Raw genomic sequence first — 12,841 nt, 5'->3', positions numbered from 1 at the left:
TGCCAATCAGATTCAACTATATGTATATCTTCTTATAGAGCCTCAACATACATTTAATGTAACCAGATATCATTTCAGCACGCTGCACTTTCTGGTAGGTTTTCTTAATTATGATGGTTAGCATGAGAACCTCCAGCCCTGCCCATGTAATAATGTTGCAAAACAATCTACTTTGCACTTTGTCTTGTTTAGTGCACTGTACAACAGTTTGAAATCCCAATTTTTGCTTTTGATACTGATGTGTTGTCACCCTTGTTCTTATAAAGAAGATTTTAGTCATTTAGAATTGTGCTACTCTTTTGATATTTGTGTTGCTGTTTTAAATTTTATAAGAGGATCCCTCTTAATACGAAATCAATATGGATAAATGAGTGCATTCATTTGTAGCATATGCTATAATGCTTATTTTTGCAAATGTACTTTATCTTTCATGCAGGGTTGGAACGTGATTCTTTTGTATTTATGATAGCTTTGCAAGAAATGTACACTGGACTAGTTATACTGTGTTACAATCTTGTCTCTTAACCTATCATTTGCACTTCTCATGGTTTCCATTGAATGTAGCATCTTTTTAATGAATTTGTGTATTTCATTTAAATTACTACCTCTATTCTGTGACATATTTTATTGCATTGTTATATATGATTTGCTTGTCAAGTTCAATAAAGTGTATGATTGATTGACAGAATGGGCTGGAATTAATGTATTCTCCCTTTGTGTTCCAGAAAGACCATTTAATCCCAACACCTGCTTCAGTCTTGCTGCTTCCAATGTTGTCTGCTCTATAGTCTATGGGAATCGGTTTGAGTATGATGATGATAGAATCTTATCCTTACTGGCAATGCTCCATTGTATCTTCTATCACATAAGCTCTGGCTGGGGACAGGTAAGATTTGTATAACAAACTTACACTATTTGTCTTGAGAAAGGCAGTTCTTGAGAAAGGTCTACTATATTAAGTTGGAACACATGGGAATTATGGCAGTGTTGAGATACCTATTTCTTTAAGTCGGGAGGCATCTACACTAAACAGGTAAGCAGGATTTTTGCCTGCCATTCTCCCGCTCAGATAAACTTTATACCTGTCCAGCACAGTCTTAACAGTTTAAGTAAATCAGTCCATCAATCGTTCTTTTAGAGGTGGAAACAACATAAATGTGATTCGGGTTACTGTTTTTACCAAGTCCTTTTGTTGATAAATGTCCATAAATCTTGATTTTCATAATTTCTTGAAAATAATTCATGACACATAAACAGTCAACACATGTTTTGCATCAACAGTCACTTCTTCAGGGATGCTGAACATGAAAATCATACAAAAATAAAAAAACATTCTTTCCAAGTGCGAGAAAATTATCAAAAACTTAATTTTGCAAAATCTGACAATCCAAGTCTCTACAATTTTTTTTCTAGATCATGGTGTGGTCCTTCAGTGTACCAGTACAGTAGTTTTTAATGAAAAATGAATACACTTCGAAGTTGAATCTGGAGTGTAGTCATTTTTAGAGCTTCCTCGACAATTCGAAGAAGGCAACCTTTGGATCACACCTTTACCATTTATAGTTTTGTAATTAATTCTGTGTTATTTTAATTAGTATGGTGCACTAATCACCCAAAAGGGTATCCAGGTGCTTAGGCAGGTGTGTTGGTTTGTAGTTCCTAAGGTTCTTATATGAAGAGCCAGGTCTTCAGCATCTTGCAGAACTCAAGAAGTGAGGAGAAGGCTCTGATGTGTTGAGAGAGGTGGTTCTATGTCTTAAGTGCTATTTAAGAGAAATAGGGGCATATTATCAAGCCAGGCGATAAAATTATCGCTGCTTTAGCGGCAGAAAACTGCCGCTAAAACGGCGATAATGGGCTTGATCATTTGCTCTATGGAATTCCAATTGGAGCTCAGGTTAGATGTGAACGACATCTAACATGGGCTTCAATTGGAATTCCATAGAGCATATTATCAAGCCCATTATCGCCGGTTTTAGCGGCAGTTTTCTGCCGCTATAGCGGCGATAATTTTATCACCTGGCTTGATAATATGCCCCTAAGCAACTTTGAGTTTTGCTTTTGTGGATGAGGGGAATGTGTGCGAGTAAGAGTGAGACAGAGCATAGGTGTCTGGTGGATTGGTGAAAGCATATGCTGCTGTTCGGGTATTCTGGTCCTGTGTTGTGTAGGGCTTTGTGTGTGTATGAGAAGTTTGAATTGGCTGAGCTTGTGAATAGGGAACCAGTGAAGCTTCCTGAGGTGTGTTGTGATGTGTGTGCTGCATAGGAGGTCCAGTATTAGTCGTACTATGGTGTTCTGGATGGTCTGGAGTCTGTTTAGGAGTTGTTTGGAGATTCCAGAGTTGAGAGTGTTTCTGTGGTCTAGCCTGCTGGTGATGAGTGCTTGCATGAAGGTCTGTCTAGTTGTTCTGAGGCAACTTTTTTGAAGATTTTTCACAGCATGTGTAGGATGTGTAAGCAGGAGGTGCACACTGCATTGACTTGAGCTTTCATGTTGAGCTTGTTGTCTAGGGTGATCCCTAGATTTCTTGCATGGTCTTTGGGTGTAGGTGTTGATCCTAGCTCCAACGGCCACCAGGAAGGTCTTGTTTCCGAAGTTCTGTACTTCCGTCTTGTCAGAGTTGAGCTGTAGATAGTTGGTTCGCATCCAGTCTGCTACCATGGTCACGCGGTTGGTGAATTTGGTTTGGGCGGTAGTTGTTTTGTCCATCAGAGAGAGGATGAGTTTAGTGTCTTTGGCATAGGAGATGATGGTGATGTCTTATGATCGGATGATGTTGGTAAGTGGTTTACTGTATTTGATTAAAAAAGTAGGGTTGAGGGACGATCCCTGTGGAACTCCTCATATCAATTTTGTGTTCTCTGATGAGAAGGGTGGCAGCCTGACCCTTAGGTTTCTTCTGGTGATGAAGGATAAGATCTATTTGAGAGCGGATCCTTGTATGCTAATCTCATGGAGTGCTCGAATGAGGGTGTTAAGGGAGATAGTGTCAAAGGCTGTAGAGAGGTCGAGCAGGGTGAGGGTTTCTATTTCTCCCTGGTCCAGGATGATTTGAATGTCATTGGTGGCCGCTTTGAGTGCTGCAGTTCTTTCTGAATCCTGATTGAGTGTTGTCTAAAAGATGGTGAAGTTTGAGGTGGGTTATAAATTGCTTGTTTACGGCCATCTTAATCACTTTGGCTGCATAGGGAAGCAGGAAGATGTGTCAGAATTTGCTCAATTGATTTGGGTCGGCTATGGGCTTCTTGAGGAGTGTTGATTTCTCAAGTTTCCATTCATCTGGGAAAGTGGGGGATGAGATGAAGGTGTTGAAGTTGTGGGTTAGGCTGGTGCTGATTGGTGATGTTCCCCAGTAGGGGATGTGGTGGGGGCATGGGTCCATAAGGGCCCCTGAGTAAGTGGTCTGCATTATTTCAGCTGTCTCATTTCTGGTGAGGGTTGTCCATTCAGTCAGGTGGCCATCTTGGTTGGTGGTGGGTAGGCTAGCATGGAGTTTTCTCAGGTTGGGTTGGTGTGTGAAGTTGCTGTAGATGTTTGTTATTTTGCTGTGGAAGAAGTTGGATAAGTTGTCGCATAGTTGCTGGGATGTTGGCGACAGTGACTGAGGGTGAGGTAAAATCCTTAATGATTGAAAAGTTCTCCTTTCAACTGTTGCAGCATCCTTCGATGTGGTCCTCTAGTGCTTTTTTCTTGATGTCTCTTTTATGCTGGTGATAGCCTCTGAGTGTATCCTTGTAGTTAGTTTCCGGCAATGGTGTTCTGGTTGGCTCTCCAATTCTTGTCTCCCTTTTTACAGTGTTGTTTGGTGTCTTGAAGGTCTTCTGTGTATCAACTGGCCTACTTCTATGATCTACTATGCTTGTTAGGTTTGATGGTTGTGTGAGATTCCCTGCAGTTCTTGATCCAGTTGCTGAAATTGTTGATGTCCTTGTTGAGGTTGTCTCTGGGGCCAGGTTAACCTGTGCTGAGGGTGCTGAGCCAGTCTGCTTCTGTGATTTTGCCCCAGCTGTGGCTTGGAATGCTGAACCTTATAGGGGTGTGTTGACTTGAAGTTATTTGATTTGGAAGTGGATGAAGGACTGGTTGGTCCATATGACTGTGCGGTGGGTTGTATTTGATGATATCACTTGTGGGGAAGATGGGGTCCAGTGTGTGTCCTGCGGTATGTGCTGGTTCTAGGACGAGCTAGGTGATTCCGATTTTGCTCAAGATTCCGAGGAGTGCTGTGGAGCAGGGGTAGATTCAGTCTTCCAGGTGAAAATTGAGGTCACAAGTTAGTGATGAGGCTGTTATAGGTGACATGTGGTCCGGGTAGTCAGTAAGCAAGTGTACTGTTCAAGGTTAAGTTTTCTGAGATTTCAGCTTGAACAGGAAGTGTTCAATGAATGGGGTGGTATTCTCGGTGAATGTTCTGCATTTGATGGATTCCTTGTAGATGAGATGATAGCGAGTCCTCTTCCTACCCTGTGAAGGCAGACCTGTCATGTGCCTCGATACTCAATATGTCCCATATTTCAGTTGTGTGTTTGCTGTGTGATCGTGTGTTGAAATGCATGCATGCCAGTCAGTGTTGACATGTGGGTTTGCTATAACGTGTGGTATAGTGTGGGGGGTGAATGTCATTTCAGTTGTTGCAGTGTTTTTATCAATGATATCATGAGTGATGTAATATGGAAAGTAATTAACAGTGCATGTCTACGGCAAGAATTAAATTTACTATAGGACAAGTTATAGTTAATTGAGACAACTATAACTGGTGAATTTCAGTGGTTTTGCTTATTTAAAATAGTATGTTTTAACTGAAATTTTCAACTAAGTATAACATCCGTTCAAACTTTGATTTTTTCATTGAAGGGCATATTTATTGATGTGTTGCATCGCCCCTGTGCCGTGCAAGGGTGACACAACACTAAAGTAAGATTTATCAAGCCACACAAGGCCACCTTGCATGGCACTGCATGGCTTGATAAATCTGGAGTAACATAACACTGTGCAAATTGCTGTGTTGTGTTACTGTGCCCCAGGGAGGTGTTTCATGAGTGGAGCTTAAGTGTTCCTCCACATCCTCCCAGGCATTTTCGTGCATTCCCCAGTTCACCAACACTGGTAAACCTGAGAATGTGTCAAAATGCTATGCCTCCCCAGGGAAGGCTTAACAAGGAAAAATATCATTATTTCATGTGGCTATTTCCTCTTTTAAGTGTGCTGCATTATGCAAAGAGGAAAATGCCTCTGAGGATTGTTTTTGTGCCGGAAGGTGTCCCTTCCTGCACAAAAACAATCCTGCCTATAATGCAAGGGTGCCTGCATTGGCCCTGGGCAGCCAAAATGTTGCCTGCGCAATGAATAGACAGGAGTTCACCATATAATGGTAAACTTGAGCATTCCTGCCCTTTCGTTTTCATGTAGTGCAGCGCATATTAACAGTCTTGATGCATTTGCCATTGTACATTAGTTGCCATTATGATAGGTTTTATTTTCCATGGATAAGAAACTCAATTCTAGATCAGGTCAAAACATGACTGTAATTGTTTAATGGCTTTGCCGTTGATTGCAAAGGAAATGTAGGAGTGAAGTTGCATGCATGCACTTGTACTTTCATTGCTCTAATAGGCACTTTAAAATGCTCATGCGTATGTCTCAGTATCACTTTGATGTGTTTACCGCTTATACAAAGATGAAAGTCCTCATATTGCACAATGTGACGGTATCTTCAAAAGGTATATAAAAATGATATGTAATTTTTTAGTGTAATCATACGTTTCATTTAACAATGGGGAACTTGTTAACTGTATACATTGCAATATATTGTCTGCTGTTCTATAAGACAACAGGTAGCTGTATTGTGGTATCAATTAGAGGAGTACAGGCTAGAATGGAGATTGATGAAAATTGCATTAAGGTTTCCGGACAGGTGCATTACCTATTTGCTAATTTACTAGCTCCCAATGTAGAAATGTACTATCACTTTATTAGCTTGACCATATACTGAAAAAACAATGAGATTTGACATATCACGCTCATATGTGCATGAGTAATGTGATTACTGGCTGTATTATAAGAATTATTTATTGCCATTCTGTGCCAGAAAGTTGATGAAACAACTGGGATTAACAATACTGTGCTTGAATTAGGGAAAACAAAAAAGAGTAGAAATGTTGTCCATAATGGGCTATTGACTGTTGTGACAAACTGTACTCTATTTGTTGTAGTATGAAAACAAAGAAAGTATTTGTGTTACACCACCACAAATTGGTAACTTTGGGAATGTTGGTTATTGCCCAGTGGTAGGTGGCAGCTAAAATGTTTTGTCCAGGTTGATGTTTGACACAAATTCCTAAATAAAACTGATTGCTTGTTAACTTTGGGGTGCCACTTGGAGTTCCTGCTGTGATCATTGTCAGAGAGATAATCTGATATCAGCTGTTAAAAAAAGCTGGGCCTTTAGGTAGTATAGGCATAAATCCATTTATTTAATAAAGAAGGACTCCAAACCCCAACCGTCTTTCTCTCTTCTCACCTTCTCCTTTTGAAACCTAGAGCTTAAAATATATATATATATTTATATATATTACCTACTGGCGGTCGCCAGTAGGTAGTTATAGTTAGGAACTATTATCCATAGGAAATCCGCAACATTCTATTTGGAATAACTTTGGCGTCAGTTGACGAATCTTCGTAAAGTTTCAAAACTGGTGGGGCGTTCCAGTCCACTCCTATCCTGAAAGTCTCGGGGTGATTCGTCAAGCGGGGGCCGAGAAAAAAGGGGGGCCAAAAACGTGTTGTCCTCATGCAATTTTCCATAGGAACCTTTAATCGCAGCTACAGCCCGAACTGCTGAACGGAATTACACCAAATTTGGCAAAAAGGTAGCCCTTGGTTCAGAGTCGTGCCTTTTGGCGTAAATCTGTTCAGTAGTTCCTGAGAAAATCATAGATATATCTATGGGGGCGGTGGATCCGCGCACTCTGCCGAGCACAAGCTGTATGCAAATTGGCTACCAAACCAGGAAGTGTTGGCAGCCATCTTGTGCCTCGGTAGAACCGAGGCACAAGAAAACAAAAGAAAAACGCACAGAACGCAAAAAGGGGGCAGGGTAGAAACACCCTGACCCCCTAGGTCTGCTCATGGGGTCCCACAAGGACCCCCAAGGGCCTAAAAAAAAAAAAAAATTCAATAAAAATGAGTAAAAATTCGTGCTGGGTGTGCGGATCCTACCGATAGAAAAAAAAAAAGCACGGGCTCCCGCGTTTCGTTGCTAATTAGCCCTGGGGGGCCAAGTCCCGTAGGCATGCACAAAAAAAGTGTGGGGGGCCCAATCCCCCCACACTGCCCTGGGGACTGCCACCCCTGGGGCAAACTATGAATTATTGTGGGGGGCATATGGCCCCCCACAGCCCTGGGGACTGCCACCCCTGGGGCTTTATAGTATAATGTTGGGGGGCCTCTAAGGCCCCCCCGAGCCCCAGGGACCACCAACCCCAGGGCTTTTTTTTTTTAATAAAATATCCTATGTGTGGGGCTCAAGCCCCCCCACATGCCCCGGGACCACCACCTCCCCGGGGCTTTGAAAATGTTGGGAGGGGGGCCATGCAGCCCCCCTCCTGGAGCCCTCGATGGCCGTAGGGACCGCCACCCCCCAGGGCCGGCTCCTGCAGTGTCCTGGGGTGCCCACCTCTGGGACACTGTTGTTTGCTAGGGCAGTGTTAAGTTTCAATGGGGTGACCCACATAAAACTACCAGACCTGGGTCTGTATGAACAGTACAGTGAAGAGTAGGGCCATGGTAGGAATTAGTTAATCTAGTTGAATAACTAAATGACATTCACCACTAATTTCTATGTGTGATGCTCTAGTCATATTTAATCACAAGTTTTGACAAGCATTTAATGCAAAAATATAATATGAAACATAGGATGGCAACGCATTTGCTCCAAAGAATATTTCTAAAAATAGTAATATATGACAGTGCTCTTAAAGTTGAAGAGAAAGAAAAGTGTGGGATGGGAAGTGTTGGTTCAGTGGGTGAGGGACAGGAAAAAGGTAAGGTAACATGAATACATTTTCATACATGAAGTAGGACCTTTTTCAGCCTAGTATAGGTCTACTGTTCCTTAGATAAAAGACAGTGCTCAATTGTACATGTTATTCATCACATTTAGTCCATTGAGACTGTATCAAGGTTTGTGAATGGTCTTCGTTTCGACCTCAAAAAGGAGAGGGTGGCTTTGGTCCTCACGTGGGGGTCTTCTTCAGGACGGGGGAATGAGGAGCACCTGAGGATGAGGGGAAAAAAGGGTTTGAGGAGCAATGCTAGTTGGAACGAGTGGTGAATGCTTAGGTCAGTAAGGTACCTACTTGTGAATAAAACACTATGAGTGTGTGTCAGAGGGGGACAATGCTCCAGAGTAGCTTGTTGTCCATAAGTGAGGTCATCAATCTCTCACAGTAGGGAGTTAATCCAAGGAAAATCTGATGAGGGAAGAGACAAGGTCGACGAACTTATGATTGCACCACAAAGGGAATTAAGGGTTGGGGTAAGGAAAAACAGTATGGGCGCGGTGGCCATCGTATGGAAAAACATTTCCCTGTTTAAAATCAAATGCTCAACAGTGGATAGTGAGCCGGTGGGGAAGGGAGACGATTTTGCCATGGAGTAAAGGATTAATTGTTTGGGCGTCGCACAGAGCATACATACCCGGGTGGTAAACGAAAGTATGCGCAGGGTGTTCTAATTCTAAAGTGAGCCAAGTGCTCGTGATCAAGCATCATGCGATCAATCCTGGAAATGAAATGAGAACGGGTGAAATGGACTCGTGAGTGGCATGATCGGAGCTAACGGCACCTTGATTAGAAGGACTCAGGGGCATAACGGGTTAATTTAAACAGAAAGAGAAAGGTCTGACTTCTATGAAAAATATGCTGGACTACTGGAAGGCGGCATCTCCATATGGGGGGAGCCGGGGGAATTACGAGTTTAATTTAACATAATCACAAAAGTCTGAATCCTGTGGAAAACATGCTTAACTCGTTGAAAAACGGCGTCTCCAAGTGAGGGAGCCGAGGGGATTGAGGGTAAATAACACCAGAATGAAAGGGTCTGAATCCTGAAGTCCCATGCTGGTCTTTGGGGAAAAAAAGGCTTACCTCATCCGCGGCCGTCCGGCTCGTGAATGGGTGCGGCTGTCAGATCGGCGGGTAAAGAAGGATGCCGACTGACAAGCCTACGTGCAACACGTGGTGCAGCCGCTGATTGCTGCATTAGGGGCTTGTTACGAGGGAACCAATGAGCAAAGGGGAGAGGATTGTAACTGGGAAAGGGGAAGGGGTGAAGTGATTTCCAAGGCAAAATTGTCAGGAAATGAAACAGTATGCACAGACCCTTGTTAAACAATGTTACAGACAAATCTAACAGTGAAAAAAATATGTCAAATGGTTTCCAGTAGAGCAAGGGGGCGGTATACGCAAAAAGGAAACAACATAAAAACATGACATTAGACGTTATCGTCAAACATACATTGTCTGCACAGACTCTTGTAAACAGAGCTATGGACAAATCTTAAGGGTGAATAAATAGATAGTAACACATGTCAAATAGTATCCAGTAAAACAAGGGGGCGTTATACGCCAAAAGGAATTAACAGAAAATCAAGACATTAGATGGTCTCTGCTGATATAGTAAATTAGCCTGTGAATGCATAGATTATGGCACTTGCACGCCAAAAGGAACCAACATAAAATCATGACATTAGATGGTCTCTGCTGATATTACGAATTAACCTATGGATGCATAAATTATGGCATTTGAACAAACATAGTTAGTAACACATGTTTCATATTATATTTTTGCATTCAATGCTTGTCAAAACTTGTGATTAAATATGACTAGAGCATCACACAAAGAAATTAGTGGTGAATGTTTGTTATTCAACTAGATTAACTAATTCCTACAATGGCCCTACTCTTCCCTGTACTGTTTGCTATGGCAGGGCGGGAGCCTCGTGGCTCCCGCTTCTGTCACAGCAAACTGCTTTGGTTTTTGGAAGAGAGAGCAGGAAACCTGCTCTCGCTTCCAAAAACCAAAGCAAATTGCTTTTCCACACGGGGAGCTGCATCATAGCAGCTCCCCATGTGGAAAAGCAATGCCGGCTCCCGAGGGAGGCATGGAGCCGGCTGGGACCGTGGGGTCATTGGGGTTCCCCCCATGGTCCCCAACGAGTTGACCAGGCACCGGGAGATGGGGTCCCCTGGGCCATAAATGGCCTTAGGAGGGGGGCCATGCAGCCACCCTAAAAAAAACTATTATTAAAAAAAAGCCCATGCCCCAGGGAATGGGGTCCCCGGGGCCACACAAAAGAAAAAAAAAGGTGGGCTATACAGTCCCCCTTCCAAGAAAATAAATAAAATGAAAAAAGATGCGATCGTGCCTAGGCCCCACCACCTCATGGAACCACTCTGCAAACGCGCCCAGTGGCGTGTTTTAGATTGGGGAATTAAATCCCCTTCAATACTGGGGGTCCCTGGGGGCCAACTAGCCAACCAGGACTCTCCAGTATGCGCCACGAAGCTGCAATGCAGAGAGGCATTCTGAGGCCACTCCACTTTTTACAACACTCTGCAACGCAGATCCGTGGTGCTTACTGGAGGTACCTGGTGGGCTAGTTGGACCCCAGGGACCCTCATGATTCAAGGGGAGTTAATTTCCCAACTTAAAATGTGCCACGGGGTGCATTTGCACAGTGGTGAAGGGAGGGGGCGAGGCCTGAGTCGACGTGCGCAAACACACCCTGTGGCACAGTTTAAGTTGGGGAATTAATTAATCTTCAATCCTGAGGGTCCCTGGGGGCCAACTAGCCCACCAGATACCTCCAGTAAGTGCCACGGACCTGCGTTGCAGAGTGTTGTAAAAAGGGGCGTGGCCTCTGAACACCTCTCTGCAACTCAGCTCTCTGGCACATACTGGAGGTACTTGGTGGCCTAGTTGGCCCCCAGGGACTCGCAGGATTGAGGAAGAATTAAACCTCCAACTTAAAATGAGCCACAGGGCGTGTTTGCAGACATGTCAACTCAGGACACGCCCCCTTCCTTCAGCATTTTGTAAACGCGCCTGTGACGAGTTGTAAGTTGGGGAATTCATTCTCTTTCAATACTGAGGGTCCCTGAGGGCCAACTAGCCAAAGAGGTATCTCCAGTATGCGCATGGGAGCTGCGGTGCCTAGGGACCCTTAGGATTCAAGGGGACTTAATCTCTCTGACGTCTGCAAACATGCCCTGTGGCGTGTTTTAAGTTGGGGAAATAATTCCCCTTCAATCCTGAGGGACCCTGGGGGCCAACTAGCCCACCAGTTGCTGGCAGTAAGTGCCACTGTGCTGAGTTTCAGAGAGATGGTGGAGGCTGTGCCCCTTTTTACACCTCTCTGCAATGGCGCTTAATGAACGTATATAGTGGGCTAATTTCCCCCTAGGGACACTCAGGATTCAATGGGACCTATTCTCCCAACTTAAAACAGCCCCAGGGCGTGTTTACACAGTGGCGAAGGGAGGGGAGGGGCCTAAGGTGACGTGTGAAACACACCCTATGGTGCGTTTTCTGTTGGGGAAGTAATTCCCCTTCAATCCTGAGGGACCCTGGGGGTCAACTAGCCCACCAGGTGCTTGCAGAAAGTGCCACTGCGCTGCGTTGCAGAGAGGTTGTCCAGGCCGTTACACTTTTTACACCTCTCTGCAACGCAGCTCTGTGGCGCTTACTGGAGGTACCTAGTGGGCTAGTTGGACCCTAGGGACCCTCAGGATTCAAATGAACTTAATCTCCCAAGTTAAAATGGCCACAGGACGTGTTTTCGCAGTGGTGAAAGGAGGGGACGGGGCCTGAGGTGACGTGTGCAAACATGCCCTGTGGTGCATTTTAAGTTGGGGAAATAAATCCCCTTCAATTGTGAGGGCTCCGGGGGTCCAACTAGCTCACCAGGTGCTTCCAGTAAGCACCACGGAGCTGCGTTGCAGAGAGGTGGACTAGGCCGTACCCCTTTTTACACCTCTCGGCAACGCAGCTATGTGGCACTTACTGGAGGTACCTAGTGGGCTAGTTGGACCCCAGGGACCCTCAGGATTCAAGGGGACTTTATCCCCCAAATTAAAACAGCTGCAGGGCATGTTTGCACACGTCGCTCAGTCCCCCTTCACTTCACCAGTGTGCAAACACACTCTGTGGCACGTTTTAAGAGGTAGTTTTAACCCCCCTGCCCTATTATATACTAGGGGCTTACAGAGGAGGTCATGCTAATCACAGGGGGACCCTAATGCATTGTGTTCCCTAGTTTATGTAGGTGTTTTCACTGTATTCTAAGTGTCTTTTAACATAGCACTGGCTCTAGAACTGGTTAGTCAGACTCAGTTACCACCAGTATCCGTCTGAAAAAGTTGAGGGTACAGGATGATTTTGCAACAAAGCTTCTTTCTACTCTGCATGTTATCCTTCTTCCTGCAATTGTCTTCGTCTTTGAGGACTTCTGTTGCTTCTTTCTTCATTTCTTTTTTTTCTTTCTGTGAGTTTTTTCTTATTTCTTCACATGTCCTATCTCTGCAGGCATAGTTAGAAATTAGCATTTAAAAAACCTTTGAAATTCACTTAAAAAACCATAGGTTTCAGACACGTTATAGTTAGGAATTAGCATTTAAAAGACCTTAGAAATTCACTGAAAAAACCATAGGTTTCAGGGGCGTTATAGTTAGTTGGACTTTTCACTCGTACAAAACCATTGAAATTCCCCCGTTATAGTTAGTTCAGCTAACTATAACTTGCGCGCCCGCAATGCACTGCTGATGACGTCACATATTAC

General features: G+C 44.0%; 1 protein-coding gene across 2 annotated transcripts in view; it reads left to right on the top strand.

The window, feature by feature from the left end:
• Window positions 1-12,841, top strand: part of LOC146798082 (cytochrome P450 2G1-like) — a 909,417-nt gene that overhangs the window by 302,341 nt on the left and 594,235 nt on the right. For both annotated transcript variants that reach the window (XM_085625297.1, XM_085625296.1), the window contains exon 4: window positions 726-886. In XM_085625297.1, coding sequence (XP_085481423.1) covers window positions 726-886 — 161 coding nt within the window. The remainder of the gene's footprint in view (window positions 1-725; window positions 887-12,841) is intronic.

The sequence above is a fragment of the Triturus cristatus genome, chromosome 9 (assembly GCF_964204655.1).
Source record: "Triturus cristatus chromosome 9, aTriCri1.1, whole genome shotgun sequence".
Classification (NCBI taxonomy): domain Eukaryota; kingdom Metazoa; phylum Chordata; class Amphibia; order Caudata; family Salamandridae; genus Triturus; species Triturus cristatus.
This window is presented reverse-complemented; position numbering and strand designations above follow the sequence as displayed.